Source organism: Drosophila yakuba, chromosome X (genome assembly GCF_016746365.2).
Source record: "Drosophila yakuba strain Tai18E2 chromosome X, Prin_Dyak_Tai18E2_2.1, whole genome shotgun sequence".
NCBI classification, from domain to species: domain Eukaryota; kingdom Metazoa; phylum Arthropoda; class Insecta; order Diptera; family Drosophilidae; genus Drosophila; species Drosophila yakuba.
In genome coordinates, this window is record NC_052526.2 from 22,773,281 (window position 1) to 22,792,231 (window position 18,951).

The 18,951-nt window shown below is 39.7% G+C and overlaps 1 protein-coding gene across 1 annotated transcript in view; it reads right to left on the reverse strand.

Annotated features, from left to right (window-relative positions):
* LOC6526224 (chitin deacetylase 1) overlaps positions 1-18,365 on the reverse strand; it is a 43,196-nt gene extending 24,831 nt beyond the window's left edge. The window contains exons 1-4 of the mRNA XM_002101997.4: positions 18,166-18,365; positions 11,710-11,801; positions 11,506-11,617; positions 4,738-4,865 (exon numbers count right to left, since the gene is read on the reverse strand). Coding sequence (XP_002102033.1) covers positions 4,738-4,865; positions 11,506-11,617; positions 11,710-11,801; positions 18,166-18,217 — 384 coding nt within the window. The 5' untranslated portion in view covers positions 18,218-18,365. The remainder of the gene's footprint in view (positions 1-4,737; positions 4,866-11,505; positions 11,618-11,709; positions 11,802-18,165) is intronic.
* Positions 18,366-18,951: the final 586 nt, after the last annotated feature.

Here is an 18,951-nt window from a genome sequence, read left to right on the forward strand (position 1 = left end):
TGAATTATGAAGTAAAAATATTATTGCAAATATAATGAATGTGAGGCGCGACAGGAGAGCGAGGAAGGAGCTTAAGAAAATCATAAATTTCAGCCTCGGACCAAGTTTTCGTCCACAAAGTGAGGGAAAGTGTGCGCTTCATTGTGCAATTGTGGGCCGATTGAACTTTATGCGATTGCCATATTGCTCAATCGCCGATTACCTAGCGTCCCAGTCCCAATTGCATTCCGTGTCCTCGAATTTGTGGCCGAGAAATTGGCTTGACTTTTGGCTGAATAAATGTTGCCGACTACTCAAAACTACTGCATCTGAAGGTTTGAGTCTTTTTCTTTAATTTAAATTTAGGCAAAATAGTAACCATTATATTCGGCTGTCAGTTAAGGGGCTTGTGCCCTATTTTCGGGACACGCATTTTAAAGCTGGGAATAGTGCAACTATGTGGTCTGGACAAATAGAAGACGAAAGTGCTGGAATTTTTCCATTTGCACTTCTGTGTGCGTTGATAATTTTTGCCTAATGCGACTCAAGTTTGCACTTTAGTCTTTCAGCAAATATGGCATCCGAAGAGCTGGAAAGCAGCAGCAGCAGGCGCAGGAGCAGGAGCAGGAGCAGGGAACACGCAAGGATATAAGCGAGGAGTGGGCGGGCAGGGCGGTCCAGCAGCTTTCTCAGTCGTCGAGGATTGCCAAGTGCTTGGTGGAGATCGGGGGACCCTGCAAATTTGCATAGCTCAGTTGCTCAATCGCAGCGACAATTGTGCGGCTCATTGATTGCAACACCCATTCGCCATTCGCCTTTCGCCATTCGCCATTATCCGTTCGCCATCAGCTCCACTCACTACTCACTACTCACCACTTATCCAGACATCGGGGCATCCACAATCTTTTTGTTGACACTGTGCCATCTTTTCATCTCTTTTTCATTTTCCCAAATCAAATTCGATCCGCATTCAAATTGAGCAAGAGCGGTTTACTTAACGCCTTGCCTTAGCCCCATTTTAGGCGCATTACCTTGATTTATGGGAAAGTGTAATGGATTTTGCATCCATAAATCTCACCACCCTCAAGACCTGATTAACCGGGACTTGACATAAAACCTGCTACATATATTCATATTTCAATTCTTTACCATTTCTTATTATTCCATTTCCTTTAAGAACTACCAAATGTAATCTTTGTAAATAACTTGGATATCAAAAAAATTCGTTTTAAGTAACTCAGATTATATTAAGTTGTCCAACAAGGGTAATAGTACGCTATTCCAAATAAACAATTTCGTTGAACAATACAAAAAAAAACTCTTAAATCTGCACTGATTATTTGAATTATAACAGAAGAGTGAATGAAAAGCGTAAATAAAATATTTCTATCGCGATTACTTGAAATGTATAGTCACGGGCATACATTTGATATTCTCAAATAAAGTCCTGGGTATTTGGAGGTTGTGTTGTTGACCTTTTCGCCCAATTTTCCGCAATCCGTACCCCTTTGCCCGTGAAATGGATTATTATAGACCGGAAAAAGACCCAAAAGGGCGGAGTAAGTGATTTTGGAAATGGGGAGAACGACAGTAAGGAGGTACAACCGAATGGATACGGCTGAGAAGGCGTGGCCCACGCGGCGTATGTGTCCTGTGCGAACCGAAATCAAAGGAACTTTTTGGCATGCACAAATTAACCGCTTGTTTGCGGTTAATTGAGATGATATTAATTATAATTATGCCCGCGCACTCACAAACGACGCACACACAGGCACAAACTGGCACACACACATAGATAAAGATTCAGTTAGCAAATGGAATTATTTTGGGGCTGCGTTACTGCGAACACATGTAAGCGCTAATAACACTTAAATAAGCACCGACAAACACACTCACACACACACAGACACACACACACACAGACACACAGACAACCATACACCCACAAACAGGACAAAACGGATGGCAAGGACAAACAAACATTTCAATTTCGAAATTAAGTGGCTCACTTGTCTTGTATGTATTCGAATGCGTGTATTTGTCTATCTGCGTGTGTGTGCGTGGTGCAACAGCGCACTATGGGAAATTTGACCACTTTTTCTGGCCTAAATTAATAACTGCAGAACGGGGAGAGATATTTAGATTGTTTTTTTGTATGGGGTTACAATAGTCCATATCTTTAATGCTACCAAAAATTGTGAGCGTGGCACCGCCCCTTCTATTTTTGTAATTTATAAATTCAAAACGAAGAAAGATATTTAGATTTTTTTTGCCTTAATTTGCACTAGACAATATTTATGCGTACCCCCATATATTTATATTATTTATTTTCGTAAAGGCTGCCTCTAATGTTGTATGCTTTTTCTAATCTAAGCAAACAACAAATGATTTTGTGGCAGTGTTTGTATACTAAATTATTTTACAGAAGTTAACAAAAATAGTACTATACCAATAAAAATAACAAAACAATTCAGAAACCGCCTTGTTTAACTCCCGTTTAGCATGAGATTACTCAGAATTTGGAAAAGTAGGGTTAAGTCCTAAAATCCTTTTCCTTCCAAAATCGTAAAAAGTGTAATTTTAAATTACAATAATCTAAACAAGAATTAAATAAGCTACTCACTTTAAATATCTATGTAAAGTTAGGTCATTATAAAAAAATGCTTATGTAGGGCAACTAACATTTTTATTAAATTACGGGTACAGCACTAATTTTTTTTTCTATTGAAGTAGCAAACACTTAAAAGAAAGCCCACTGAATAAAATACTTTGTACAGAATGTAAATTAACGCTTTGGTTCCAAAGCTATTAGAACTGTTGTAACAGAAGAAAAACTAAACGTAGCAAATTGTTATTTTTTGTACGTGCAACAGCTGATTTCTTTGTTGTGGTGCCATCTATAAAAATTTCTAGTATGCAGCACTAAAGATTAGTTGATTATGAATGCGTACATTTAATATTATTGTAATATTCCTACTTTCAGAAAATGACTTTTGGCCATAAAAAAGGGTAAAATTTCCCATAGTCCAGCGAGATTGTGTGTGTGTGAGGATTTGTTTGTTAGTCTGCGATTTGCGTATCTGCTAGTATGTGTGTCCCGCCACATAAATATCCGCTTTGCTTTCAGCGTATGCATGTCCGTTTTTCCTTTTCCCGCCAACCGATACTCTTTATATGGTATTCTTTATATGATACTCTTATCGACTCTATATAAAAAACATGTATTCACATCGTCACGACAAGCTAAAGGCCATTCCTAACATAATTGTGAACAACTTAAAAGTTTCTGTTCACGAATAGCATTTTCAGAGGTATGTTAGCATTTTCCATTATGATAAATAAAATTTACGCATATTTGTAGACAGCTATCCATCTTTTATTCTTTTGCTCAATATAAACTAAATTTAAAGAGCTACAACTTCAGCTTTAAAAACAAATGCGATAAGCCAGCTTAGAATTTTGGAAAAAAGATAAAAATGTATTAAGGTAAAGTTTCTTGAGATCAATGATTGCAAATTTTTCATAGTGTATTCGCCGTTTGCCGTTTTGGTGGCATACACAGTTTTCTGAACATCTTTTTATTATTACGCAAGAGGAAGCACAACTAATGTGCACAGCACACAGCACACTGACTGTCAATTTGCCGGCAGATAGGCCACAAGTCAGAGGGCGAAAGGGGGCCATATGTATGTGCATTAACCGATTTTTACTTTGAACAGAGGCCAGAGCACATCAGAGGAAATGTTTAACAAATAAATGAGGCTTATGAGCAGTAGTGCTAGTGCAGTCAGCGGACTTAAAGCAACTCTATTGAAAAGAAGAATTCATGTAATAGAGGACCTGTTTGTAAGAAAGGACAGCAAGGCTCTTTACAACTCTTTAAATATAAATGTATACATTTTGTGGGGAAATTTTATGAGTTTTCCGGCTTGCTGTTCGCATTGCTATTTACACCATGAGCGCATAACTCTTGGCCAAATAAACAAAGCGTAGTTATTAAACAGGATATTCGAATCAACAGGAACAGCAGCAGCAACAGCAACAGCAACAACAGAAACACCAGCAGCAGCAACAAAAACAATAACTGGCAACAATAAGGAAGGGACAACAGCAAAAACAACAGATGGCAAAAAGTACAAGAGCACAATTTCCTTATGCAAAGCGACGATAAGAGCAAACCGAATGCAAATACATAGATTTATAGTCACAGGACACGGAGCACTGAAATCCAGAGGACGAGCTGGAGTCCTGGAGCCCTGGAGTCCTGAATCAGGAATCCTACAAATATCCCATCCAAAGCGGTGCGATCCACAGCTGCCATAGCCCCAGTTCTGTGTCGTAAAAATAAAAGCTGTCAATGCTCTCGAAATTTATCGCCCTGCAAATTAACACTTAAATGCAAAATGGAAAAATGGAAGGCCAACAAGTAGCCGACTTTGAACCTGCCACATTCGACTAGGCGAAGTCCTCTTCTCGGCCAGTTTAGCAGATTACCAGGTGTTTGTGGGAATATTTGATAGAATGTAATAATGGAACTACGAGCTGCATTTAGGAAGGAAGAGCTGAGGCGCATTAGTAATTAGCAAGCGATCGTCAGACTTCCAGTCTGTCCCACTTCTGGTATAAGTCTTCGATTTTACCTCATCTGCTTGAAAGCAGCTTGGGCTCTACCATACCCATAATACCCTGCCAACGCCCGAGTGCTCAGCGGTGTAACCGCACCCACCCACTTCCCACATCCCACATCCCCTTACTTACCTTTTCGGGCTCCAGGTCGCCGGGGATCTGGGTGCCGTCCTTGGAGCAGAAGCAGTAGGGCAGGGCGCAGTTCTCCGTGTTGCACCGTTGTGCGGTGTCTGCCGGGGCCTCTGTGGCAGGGGCGGGCGCTGAAAGGGGTGCAAATCAGTTTGAAAATTATTTAAAATCTATTTCGTTATGCGGATCCAATTCCAATGCCAGTCCCAGTCCTTCCAGTTAAAAGTCAACAAGTCAGCCGACACAATGCCGGACGAAATGTCAATAAGCAGGCAATCCAAGGCGAGTGTGTGCAAGAAACAAGTTAAAAGAAAGTTAACAACGGCGGGCGAGAGAAGGAAAGGAAAAGAGGGGGCCGGGGTTAAAGTCAAATAACCTTAAGCCAAATCCTGGGCTCGCTCCTCTCTCGAAAGCTATTTGCATATGTGGGCGGCGCTGGAGATGGAGCCGAAGCTGAAGCTGAAGCTGAGCTTGGCATCTGTATGTGATTGCGAGTCGAGCCGAAACTCAATCGAGTTCAATTGCTTTTTTCCCTCCACAGAGCCTCATCCCCATCCTCAGTGGCAATAAGTTGTTGGGGCTTGTGTTGCTTGCTTTTGTTTTGTTTTGGTTTTGTTTTGGTTTGTTTTGTTTTTGCGATCGAGTAAACAAATTCGCTTAAAGTTCGCAAAACAAAAGGTGAGGTCAAGTCGGGCACTCTGCTCCTTGGCAAATATTAAATGCATATCCGGAGCATCCGGCAGATGCACTAACCGAATTAGCACTCGCCATGGATGCGCCATCGAAACTCATGCCGGAGGCGTTGATTTGATTTGATTTTCGAGCTTGACTCGGAGCCTGACGTGCGGGGGTCAAGGGATTTCCCACGGAAGTGGAGTGCCATGGTGGAGGTCACAAATGGAGGAGGAACTCACCTCCGCCGCCACGGCTATATTAGAGCCTAGAGCCCCCTGCCAAATATTGTCCGTAAGACGTGTGCAAGGCGAAATATTAAATTACCTGAAAGTGCACATCCTCTGTGGAATTCGTGCAAAGTGTGCTTCCCCTATTCACTGCAAACCTACTACAACTAGTAAACAAATCATTCAATTGTATTAAGTCCTTAGATATTCGCAAATAAGCCCAATTCGGTTTGTGGAAATAATTCCCAGCTCCATATCATTAATCAAATCCATGCTGTTATAGTTTTTCCTTGAAGTATATTTCACTGTAAGGTGAAGAGAGTAAACTGTGCTGACTTGAAAGGAACCTGAAGCTTTTGTTTCGATTAAGCCCTTCGACAGTGCTTAACTGCGATTTAATTATTTAGCTTCAATGTATCAATTATGCAAATGAAAAGCTTAATCCAGCAACAAAAACAACGGAATTGTATGTAGTGGGAAAGTCTCCTGAGTCTGGCATTGATTTAGATTTTGAAGTGCTTGCCGGTTTTGTGGCTCAGCTAAAAGTTCAATCTGTTTAAAAAGTTGAAATAAAAAACTAAAACTAGAACACAATATATATGAATGGGTTTCGTTCAATTTTTTTTAAATATTAACATAGCATTCGTGATCAACTTGCTGGCCGAATGGCCAAATAAATAAAAGTAAACCCGGAAAGGAAAACAAAATAAATGCTTGTGGCATATCAATGCCTTTTGAAAAATATTTGTGGTCACATCATAAATAACGGCAATGAAAATGAAATGCTTGGCAATTAATTGGCCAGGACAAACGCATACACACACAGACACACACGGACACACATACACAGAGACTCATTCACAGGACTCACAGAGGACCGGACTGCAATCAACATAAATTCTCTGGGGCTGGAAACCAAACTCTTTGCCAACCATCCTGCCCTGCCTTACCAACAAAAAGTAAATGCATAAAATTTTATTATTTCAAAAAGAAACTTCAAGAATTCTGTCCCTCTCTCTGTCTCTGTCTCTGTCTGACTCTGTCACACCGACTAGTGCCGTCTCGCTCCAAACTTGTGCTGAGTTATTGAATAAAATGTAATAAACACTTTTAGTAACTTTGTCTTATGCATTTTGTCGTCGGTGGACGGACAACGATTCACATCTTCGCACACGATGCGTATACGTAATATTCGGCTACTGCTACTCCATCCAGCAGATGCAGTTGTTTCAGTTCGCCTCGCTTTTTGTTGTACAGTTGTACAGTGAACACGTGTTACGGTGGACTCATTGGGCAAATGAAATATTTACAAAGTGCTGGTAAGCCTAAAGGAAAAGGAAAATGTTCATTGATCACTTATAATGCGTTCCTTTTTGTTTAAATGAATATTGAGGGAGACAGTGTGTAGAAACTGTTCTAAAATATATTTATTGAGTTATGGGAACAGCTTTCTCGACGGAGCACCGCATTTCCGACATAGTTTTTGATACTATTTTTCGCAACCCTTATTTCTTAGTCGTGTGGGCGGCTTCCACTGCTCTTGTTGTTGTGTAAGCAACATTGAAATGCTGTCATTGAGCGTGCTCACTGAATTATGAAATTGAAAACTATTCAGTGCAAAACATTTTTCTTTGCATTTTATCAGCTCAGCTGCGTATGGATGTGGGTGGAAAATCAGCTTGTCATTTCCTTGGACACGCTGCCTGTCAAGCGTTCTAACCCTTGCAAACCAAACACACAACACTTCCCTTTAAAAAGTGGCTTAAATATTTTAATTCGTGTTTCGAATTTTGTGTTTGATCAAATCAAATCAAATCGAAATGAAATGAAATGAATTCGCATTTATATGCACAATGTATTGCATACATATATTTCAGGGCGCACACATGCCGCTTTTTGCTTATTTATTTTGGGGACAACTGGCTGTCACAATTTTAAATTCAGTTGAATCTCGTTGCGTATACGCAATTCGTCAGTTGAGATTTCAGGCAAGTGCTCGGTGGACCGAGGAGCTACGGATGTCGGAGAGGAAGTCTTTCGGCTGGCAGAGTTCTTAATCCTCGGATGGCTTAGGCAGTTGGCAGATGGCTGCAAAATTAAAGTGCCCGAAGATTATAGGCAATCTGTTAGTTTGCGCCACTCATTTCGATGAAAGAGCTTTAAATTATAAGCCCGAGGCCATATGCACATGCACAATTGCCCAAAAGTCCAAATACCCAAATGGGTGCAGATTTGGTTGGCTGAACGTGTCCAAGGTTTGGATTGGAAAATATTTAATGGAATGTCTTCATTTGCCAGATTAATAAGTTGAACTTAACATTGATTTAAGAAGAGCGTCAGTTATCCCAGTTTATCTTTGTATTCAAAGCATTTATATTTTACTCTTTCTAGCTTATTTATATGTTACAATTTATAATTTAAATTGATACATTATTTACCAACGTAAGAGAGTTAGTTTGAGTACGTCTCGGGTATCTGATACTCGAGGAACTTGGGCGTTCTTTATTGTTTTTATTTCATTATCAAACTCCTATTACGTTCTTGTCCATACCTTCTCGTTTATAGAACGACATTGGAGTGAGATGAAATTTGGATATTGAGTTAGTGTTATCTTGGGGGTTAGAAAAACCTCGCGGAGAATTGGATTGCCACAGAAAAACACATAGATATATTTATATCTGTGTATGCAGTTGTATGGCTCGGACTGCATGACTTTTTATATACATATACATATACATATACAGATATATATATATCCCTGCAAAAATAAAACGCTGGAACAAATTTTTATGCACAGAGCTTTGACCTAATCTCTGCTGCAATATTTCGCCTCGAAGTCTCCGGGTCCATCTGTGTGTGTGTGTGTGTGTGTGCGAAGAAAAGTAATAACGTAAACGACACACACACAGAGCTATTTATATGAGACAACATTCCAGTCGGTATTACGCAAATCCCCAAACGCTTTAGCTGTCGCAGCTTTCTTCCAAGCGGTTGCCTTCCGACCAACGAGGAACGGACAGACGGACGGACGGACCGGGATCAGCTTCCGTACCCGTGGACCCCAGGCCCTCCGGCCATTATGCCCCCTTTTCCGTATCCGCATCCGTATCCAAAAAAGCCGTCGTAGTCGCAGTTGCAACCGGAATGGCGACTACTGCAAAAGTGCGTGTTTGCATGTGAGCGATATGTCACTATGCATATGGCAGAGTGTGTGTCCGTGTGTGTGTCCGTGTGTGTGTCTGTGTGTGTGCCGCTGTGACTGTGTGCCTCAACCCCCTTCTCCGGCCACCCACCCCCTATCACCCTTTTCCAAGGCCCTGTCAAACACTCTTAACCTTCTAAGCTCCTCCTCACCACCACTTTCTGTCGGGCACAGTGGGCAACATGCGAGTGGACTGTTAAGTTTATCATAAAAATTGGTTAGCTTAAAAACACACTAACTAAGTATTTGGCTATATTTTTTCAGATTCCGTACGTAAGAAATGAGTCATTTGATATCGAAATGTTTTTAAAAGACCGGCATATCTTTTGTCCCTATAACTGAAGTGGTCTAAAAATTGTATAAGATCTGGTATGAGCAGAAGCTCTTATATACAAAATTAAATATATTGTAATCACACAAAACTAAGCTTAGACAAGAGGTCTATCAGTAACCAAGTAAATAAGCTTAAGGAAGTTCGAATAATTAAGGAAAATATTTTATTATGTCTCTTCAGGAGGGGGAAAATTTGTTTGACACTTCGACGTTCATACGGACAGAGGGACGGACAGACAGACATGGCCAGATCGATTCGACTAGTGATCCTGATCAAGAATAAATATACATATGTATATGCGGTATAAGCCTTGAAGCGTCAAAAACGCAAACTTCAACATGAACCCATTTAAACTCTTTTTGCTTTGCGAGTTTCGGGTATAAAAATCTTATTGCGACACTGTGCTGCTTAATGCATTAAATTCTGAGCTCGTTTCTGTTGAATTTTTGTCCTTTCCGTTGGTTACACTTCCAGAAAATTCAAAACTTCGATGTAGACCATTAAATATTTTAGTTTTTGCTTTGCATGCATATATGTTTCCGAAAATCAAAGAAACTGACCCTAAGTTCATCGACTCTGTATAAACTAATAGATCACCTCTTCATGTGACACTTATACAACTAAGCTCGCCACGGCATTGAACAAAAATCCTGTTGCATTCGGCCAACACAAAAAGTCCAAGTGTATGCAAAAAAAAAATTAAAAAACAAAGGGGGGGAAAATGGTTTCAAGCTCTGGAGGTGAACGGAGGCGATGCAAAAGTCCGAGACTGAAGCTGAGGCTGTCGTAAAACTGAAAACTAAATCGTAAATGTAAGCTTTAATGGCCCACACACTCAGATATAGATGTGGCCAAGATCATAGATCTTTCCACGGCTTTCACCGAAAATAAATTAAATGGGTAACCTAAACTGTGACCATTGAATCACCAACGGATCCATTGACCAGTAAGTTTACATAGACACAATAGTTTGGCACAATTCTTTTGGGCTTTAATGCTACATACGACTGGAACAATTATTAATATTTCTTTGACTCCTCTGAAGAATTAGAGAGAAGCAGTCCAGCCGTCTCAAAAAAATGCAACAAGTCACTTAGTATTCAGTTTTAAATGGCAAGTTCCATTCTAATGACCCCGAGTGTAAGGATAAAACGACAACGAAAGATAGACTTGGTTATTCTTAAGCGGTCGCGTTTGTGCCCCATTTGAGGTGCACTCAATGTTGTGGGTGGTCGGGTGCTGTGCCAAAGTACTTGGCATTCATCTTGGCAATGGCTTAACCTCCGCCACGCCCCTTTGCTGCCGCTGTCGCCCCATTTCCCAGCCGCCCTTTTCCCTGCGGCAAGGTGGCCTGTTGGGCACCGTCGTTAGGCAAGTCAATAGAGCGGACAATGTTTGGAATTGTGTCCCCGGAGTGGTGGTCACCATTTGCTCATTGGATTTGTAATGGGGTATATTTCGATTCGGATTTCGGTTACGTTACAGTTTGGTTGCGGGCCACACAATCCGTAGATAGATACACACATGCACACACCCGAATTTGCAACCATAAATAAATTATGCGACATTTACTCAAAATTGCTTCCTAATGCACAACTTCCGGCTTGAAAATGTCATCCTTTTTGTCTTTGTGTGCCTGAATACTGAGCAAAAATACAGACAACTGCAAATATCGTGAACTGACATCATTTTGAACTTTTGCCTGACTGGTACGCAAACTATCTTTTTACTGTAGCCAAAAGAGCTAAAGAATGCAGTTGTCATTTGTGCACAACTGAACTTCGGGTTTACCATTTAGGGTTTATATTTTTATACAATTTTAAATGCAGAACAATTACCGTTTACCATGTAACATGCACAAAAGATTTATTCTTGTGTTCAAATAAATTTCAAAATTGGGCTTGGAATCTTAATCCACTTAGGCACAATTTGAATACAATTGTACGGGGCTTCTAATATGAAAATGTATGGTTTGTTTAGAAGGTTTGTTTAGAAATTCAGAAAATGAATTCAGCATGTTTATTTTAATATTATTCCAAATTCTTTTTTGAGCTTCCAATAGTTTGTGTGCAACTTGGCGATTGTTTCGGCATAAAGTTCGCTTCTATTTTTCCAGCCGCATTTTTCGGTCCGGAGTTTTTGTGTCCCTCTCAAAACTCCAAATCGTTTAGCAGCCCAGACAGACAGATGGAGGGAAAAACCTGGCCAAAGGAATGGTGGCCACACTTAGAGTGCACTTACAGTTTTTACCCCATTTTCTGTGTTTGCCCTGATTTATGTTGCACTTTCTTTCCCGTTCTGACTGCAATTTTCAGACTTTCCTAATCACTTACTTGTTGGTAGAGGACCGCACTTGGCCTCATCCTTGAAAGTGCAGAACTTCTGCACATCATCGAAGAAAAGTCCGGATGGACAGCGGTTCAAATACGGATATCCATCGACGCACTGGAATGGGGTGTGCAAAGAGGTAGGTGCCATTAAATGGATTACAATGTAATAAATTTTGAAAATCTGGGATTAGAGGCTGCAGAACTTACCTGGTAAAAACGACGACATGTCGCCGGATCAGCGTAGTTACCATTGGCAATGTGTGAGGGGCACTGGAACTCCTCCTTCTCCTTTCCCTGGCCTGAACGAGTTCGAAAAAATGAAAAGAAAAAAAAATAAAATAAAACGAAACGAAACGAAAAGGATGCGCTTGTTACAACGTAGCGCATTAAGCTGTTTTGTATAATTAGAGGAATCAGTAAACCACTAGAATAAACTTCTTTATACAGTTGCGCGTGGAATTTAATATCCGGCAATTAATTGTATAATAGACATAAAGTAGTATGTACACTTCCATGTAACACATCAGATTTATATGTCCACGTAGGAATGGCCGGCAGGATAAATACAAATAATAATCGCTTAATGCATATTTATGATGAGTTTACAGCATAAATATACCTCCATACATATATACATATGTATTTCCATTTTTTTAATGAGCCAAATCTAAGCTCAAAAGGCTTGGCGGCGTGGCGTATAAAAAAACCACAATTTGGGGTGGGATAACAGATAAGTTATAATTAAATGTCGATTTGCGTTCTGATCAAGTGACAAGCGAATGCGCAAAAAAGAGAAGCGAGAAAAAATAAATAATTAAAAATATTTTCAATTTGAATCTTAAATTCCGACGCCTATTTAGCTGTGGTTCGGCACAAGTTGAACTATAATGAAAACAAATTGACCAACAGCATTAGATTAACAGAGGCCTAAACCAACAAATAGCCGAAGTTCAACACAGTTCTCATTTCCCAAATCCGTGTTTCGACCAAAATGTTTGCTTTATTTTGAGGGGAACTCGATGAGATCTAGCGACGATTATAATGACGCCCACTTTCCGGGTTGACTGCTGCTTAAATTATTCATAAAACATATCCATTTTGAGGCTAAATATTAATTAAATGAAAACTTTTATTGGACACAATTGCATTACGTACACGCGGCGTGTCTGCGTATATTTCCTATTATAATTATAATTATTTGTCAGTTTTATGATTTTTCATTGTTGCTATATCGAAAATGGCAATTAATTGATAACTTAGCCCAAAAAACCGAAAATAACGAAATTAAATTCTACGGATGCGAACTTGTTGTTGCTTTTTGTTATTATTATGGCTTATTCAGAAAAGAGAGGACTTCAGTGAAAATATAAATAACAGATTTATTGAGCATGTGAAACAAGTTTACTTGTCAGCATTCCAATGTTTAAATATATGAAGTGGGTATGCTTTGTTACGGCGTATATCTATATTCATATCATTGGTATTGTATTGTTAATTTAGTCAAAAACGTGCATCGCTGTGAAGGAATATTCCGGACCCAAAAAGTAATTTCTGATCTTGTATGAACGTCCACTAGCTGAGTAACGGGTATCTGATAGTCGGGGAACTCAATTGAAGCGTTCCTTCTTGTTTTTCTGTTTTTATCCAAGCCTCCACATCCACAGCTCATTAAAATTCAAAAAAGGCCATCGGGAAGATAATTGGTTTGGGAAATGGTCTTGAGCAAATTTGCGTGAATAATTAGATTTATATGCTTTTATTATGCGTAAACTCATTTTGCTATTATTTTCTTTTCCATGCAGATTTCAGATGAATGATTTGTTCGATTCAATTCATAAGTAAGTACAGTTGCCTCCAGTTGGCTGTGAGCAAGTGCAAATAATGTACACATACATACATAATTCATATGTATGTATGTATATACTCAGGCGTAGATACTCGGGGCAGTTGGAAGTAGGACACAGGCGATAGGGGGCCCTCTAGCCTCATCCCCGAATTATTGTAGGCTTTCGAAGTCGGAGCCACATGGCGACTAAAAAGCTCTGGAAATATTTGTAATATTGGGCTGGGCCTAAAAAACCGCACCTGCTTTGCAACCGTTTGAACTTTTGCTGAATGTTGCAGTTGAATGGGATATTCGGTATTTGTTTTTCGCATAAATGTTTCGCTTTTATTCAGACCTGCACTGCAGACCTGCTTTTATTTCTGTGCGATTTTTGATAACAATTAACAATGAGAGAGTAACTTTAAAAGGGACCACTTAAATTTGCACAAACAAAAGCAGCTTTTATGCTCCAATAAAAAACATGGAAATATTTTGCTAATATATTTGAGGGTTGGTGTTTGGTCAATTTATGGTTATTTATGTGTATATTTATCCAACAACAGCAGCGGCCACAATGCGGCGTAAAAAGCAACAAAATTGGCAGTTAATTTAAATGGAATGTGTAAAATAAACAATAACAAAGCAATGCCAGAATTAAATCAAATGAAAATATTGTGTTAAAAAACTAGCAAAAATAATACGCCAGTGGAGAAGTGTAGGCAGAAATATTTTCATATAATTATTATGGCTAATTAATATTTATTAACCGGTCCATGCCCACATCCATGTCCATAAACCTTGCCCACTCCCCGGCAGGAGGCCAGAAGTCATGGCTAATGATGCGACCTCTGCTAAGCGGCTTAATGCCCCTCTCCTCCTCCTCCCATTTTGCTCCGCCCCTCAGCTCCTACTTCAGCACGGGCAGTGGGGATTCTTGAACTCTTGAATTCCTGAATGGAACAATTCAACTCTGTGGGGGAGCTACTTAAAAGTTGAGCAAAACGAAACTACTTGCAGCCAATTGCCCCCGAAAGCGGCAATTGCGCATCCTTCGTCGGGGGAAGCGGAACAAATACATCTGGAAGCTGTCTCTTTGATTGCATAATCTCTTTAAAAGGATTCAGCATTTAGAAGAAAAAAGGGATTTTACCATACCCCCAGTATCTATTCATCCACTTCGTGTTAACTGGTTAATAGTAAAAATAACACTATTTAATAAGACTCTACAGACAAAATGCTTCGTGCAAAGACTTAAAAAGCCAACAAATGGCATATACATATATGATAAGCACGCCTTTTATGACATTTTCGTCTAGAAATACTTTTCCAGACGATAAAGTTCAACAAATACGAGTGTCATTCGACCTTTGCAACCATTTGCAGGGAAAAAGGCGAAAAAATAATAATAATAAATTTATTGCACTCATATTTAAAAGTCACAAGGCCAATTACATGGAAATCGTTTTTTTTCCTTGCCCTTAATTAAGAAATTGCCAATGCGGAAAATAATAATTAAAAGTAAGCCGAGCACCGTAACGTTCAAAAGGATACATTTTCCACTCACCCCCCCCTTGGTGTCGCTTTGGAGAAATTAAATGTGGCCGAGAAAATAAATAAAATTAAAGTACAAACACGGGGAAAACCTGGTGAAGAGCTGGAAAAATCTTTATTTTATGCACATCATGCAATTATTTTTCGTTTTCTTGTTTCATTTTTCTGTTATTATTTTTTTATTTTTCGTGGATTTTTCCTTGGCATTGTTGTTGCTGTGTGGTTTTTTTTCCCTCTGGTCATAATTTATTTAAAATTTATGCGAATGCTTAAAGCGAGAAGGGTAAATATCGAACGGTTTGCAAATTTAATTCAATTTGTATACAAAATAATTTGAAGTCAATGTGAAAAGTTTGTTCTGCTTCTTTTGGCAATTGTGTATTAAATGTAATGGTTATTCTACATTACAATAATTATAAGCAATTACCATTTTCTATGGTCCTATTCTACATACATTCAATTCACCACCGTCGTTTTTGAAAAGAATAAATTATTAAAGTGGTGTAAGCAAGAAAATAGAGTCATACAAATAGATGGCAGTCGGTAATTAGTTTTTTACTAGTTTTCATCTCAGTTGTTTATACTATGGCGACATTGAGAAATTACATTTTATTATATTTTTATATACTATATTTTATGGAAAGGAGTTTTTCTGACAACGATTAGTTTAAATAGTCGTTTCTGAAAACAATTGGGAGTTCGGAAAATTTTTAAAATGTGCCCAGCTTTACCTTTGGGTTGATTTTAATTTGTGAATACACAGATTCATGGACATTTGTTCTGTGTTTGCAATAAAGTCAATGAAAGGTGGATGGTTAAAAACAGTGCTTGGATTTCCTTCAACGGTGTTCATTATTTCTTTCCTGAAAGTGGAGCTTTAATCCAGTTTTCGTTTCGCTGACACAGTGCCATTCAGTTGTTGATGTGCAGATTCACTTAACACATTTTACATTCAGCCTCGCTCCGTCTCTTTCGCACCGCTCCAGCGGCTGTCCCTTTCTTTTGCAATTGTTTTTATATTTTATTTGGTGAAACGCTTTCAATTGTTATTTGTTGTTGTTTATCCGTTGGTATTTCCAAGTAATTTTTCACGCATTTCTGTGGCTGCTTTGCGCCTCATTTTTCACGCCTGTCCATGTGCCTGTGTCCATTCTCTGTGTGTGTTTGTGTGAGTATGTCTGTGTGTGTGTTAAGCAGCTTAAATGTTTTTGTCACTTCCTTTTGCAACATTTGCCATTTTTTTTCGCGCTGTGTGCGTGTGTTTCAGTTGCTGCTTTCCTGAATTTACAACACTTAAATTGTAAATAATGCCGATTTGGTTAGCTCAGCGCGAAAGAGACGTCAACAGCGTCGTGCGAAAGGGACGACGAGTGGAAAACCTCGGTGCTCACTTTTCGAGTGTGTAATGGCCAAAGCCACTTGCCTTTGTCAACAAATTTGCGTTTCAATGGCTCATGTGCCCGATGCCCTCCATCCTTCCCCCCTTTTAACCGCAACCGAGACCACGCCCACCCACCCATTCGTTTTAATGTATTTTTAAATTATGTTTATTTCGTTTCTTGAGTGAGCGGCCAAAAAAAAATTTAATGAAATGCAATCTTTACTTCCTTCGCAAGAGAAAGAGATTGACAGATAACTTAAATGAAAAATGCGCGTCTTACTCCAGAGTGATAAATTCCTTTTTCTCCCAATTGGCTTTTTCTTTAGGATAATGAGATTTGGCCTTTTAAGTCTCAGCGTTCTTGAAGCTTATTAAATTGTTTGGCAAAAATGGCATATCGCAATTTTGAACTTATCGGAGTGGTGTTTTTAAAACCGCTGCGGCTTAATAGGAGATGAACTGTGAAGCCAAGCCCCAAAACGAAAAGCAATACTTCATCCATTTAACAAATGCGCATCTCATAGAAAGCGTTATAAATAAAATCATTTTCTATATTAAAAAACTTTTATTATGTTGTAAACATTTCTTTGTAAAGGATTTCGCCATAGCAGGAAAAACGATGCACAAAAGTGCGGTAATATATATTTTTCCACTTGTGCAATAGTGTGCTGATAAAATGAAAGTATATTTTGTTTTTTAGATAAGCTTTTTGGCAGATTTTTCATCACACACCAAAAGCAATTATGCAACGCGCTTGGCAACGGCCAACAAATAAAGGAAAAAAAGTAAAATCAATGTCACAATCAAGTTGCATAAATAAAGCTCAGCATCTGCTCGGAGCTTCCAAAAAGTGGAAAAAACTAAATCGATTGGCATTTCCAATTCCGTTGTTTTTACGGCTTATTTCATAAAGTTTACATCGGCGTTTACATAATGCAACCAATATACACTGAATTTCGAAACAAGTTTTTTACCGACCGCTGAGCACTGAAGAAAGTGAAATCGAAAGAAGAAACTTAACGAATGATCGCCGATGCTGTAATGCCAAAATGAACGGACTGGTCTATAGGAAAAATATTTATTTAAGAGTGCGAGACAGAAATGAAAGCAAAAGTTGGCCATGAAATCAGTGCGGAAAGACTCGTCGGGATCTGCATATTCATGAAGTTCATCTCGCAGATATTTCCGATATGCGAGCTACACGGCGAAAAACGAATCTAGTATACCCTCTACGAGTTACGGGTATAATGAGAGCCAATCCAACGGAAATTCCATTCATGGCTATCTATGTTCGAACGGTTCTTCAGATGTTCATTTAAGTTGGTCCTCAGAGCTTCAGCACTAGGGGTATTTTTTCTGACTGTGTATGTAAATGTATGCCGATGGCTGGCTTACTTGCTGAATTGCTAATTAGCATAAGCGACTAGCCAAGAGAGAGCTGCAAAGTTGCCGCTAATCAAGTTGGAGGTCAGTTCGACAGTTGTCGTCTGTCAGTGGACAGACTTTTTATTACGCAACTGGGAAGAGTGGAGTCGTTTGGAGTCTTAAACTGGATGCCCAGCCAGCCAAGCAGCCGCCAACCAGTTTCCCGACAGGACAGCTGACCTTGCGTGCCGACAGGGTGAAAACCAGTGGGAAAACCACTGGCGGTGTTACCTAATTCGTACAGGAAGCGAAGCTCCCAAGCGATGCAGTCAGTTATTCATTTTTTTCATTTAAAGCACTAAACTCGAACTCGCCGATTTCTTTCACTCGCAGCACGAAGCACAGTAACAAAAATTGCAAAAAAAAAGAAAAACAGAAACAGAAACATATATACATCTATACATGTTTGTACTTATATATGGCGAATGCGGAAATTATACAAATTCCAGGTGGATTGGTCGTCGTCGAGCCCCAAACTTACCATTAGCACCAGCTATAACTAGCAGCACGGCCACCAGACACTGCCGCAACATCTTTATTCCGCTACGTGTACGGATCGAAGTATATATATTCCGATTCCGGAACGAGACTTAAGGAGAGTGTTTGAGAGAGAGGGAGATCGGGGCGGGCGAGTAAAAGCGAGACGTCCGCAACGCGCAAATGCAAACCGCCAACTGATCGAGACGCCTGGCCGAGAAATTGCAAGAAGCCAACGCGCCGCCACTCTCGACCAACTCCGAATCGCGGCCCAAAGCCACTCGATCAATCGTGGCCAACTGCTCAGCGACTCAGCGACTCAGCGACTCAGTGGCTCAGTGGCTCAAAGCTGGTGGGAGGAAAAAGGTTCGAGAAAAGACAGGTCATACAACATGGTAATCAGACCTGCAACTACTGCTGGTTCCCACCGCGACCCTTTCCTTGAGGCTTGAAAAGAATCAAGGAAATATAAATGGTGGGCCAACACATGGCAACATATAAGTAGAAATAAGAAATAAGCCAACTTGGGTTTAGTAATATCTGCAAGCGATGCTGATCAAGAGTATGTATTTCTTAAGGGGTCAGAAAGGCGTCGTGGTATGCAACGTGGTATCATCGTGCCATGAAAATAATGTCACATGGCCATTGGGGAGCTCATGAAAAGGCTTAAAACTAAAATGACCTACTTTGTATGATCCTATATAGCAATCTCTGAGTTTACAGTGTTGTACGATTGCAAAAACTTGTGCAGTACCCCTGAGCGATGGATCGTATGCTCCATTGCTCGCCT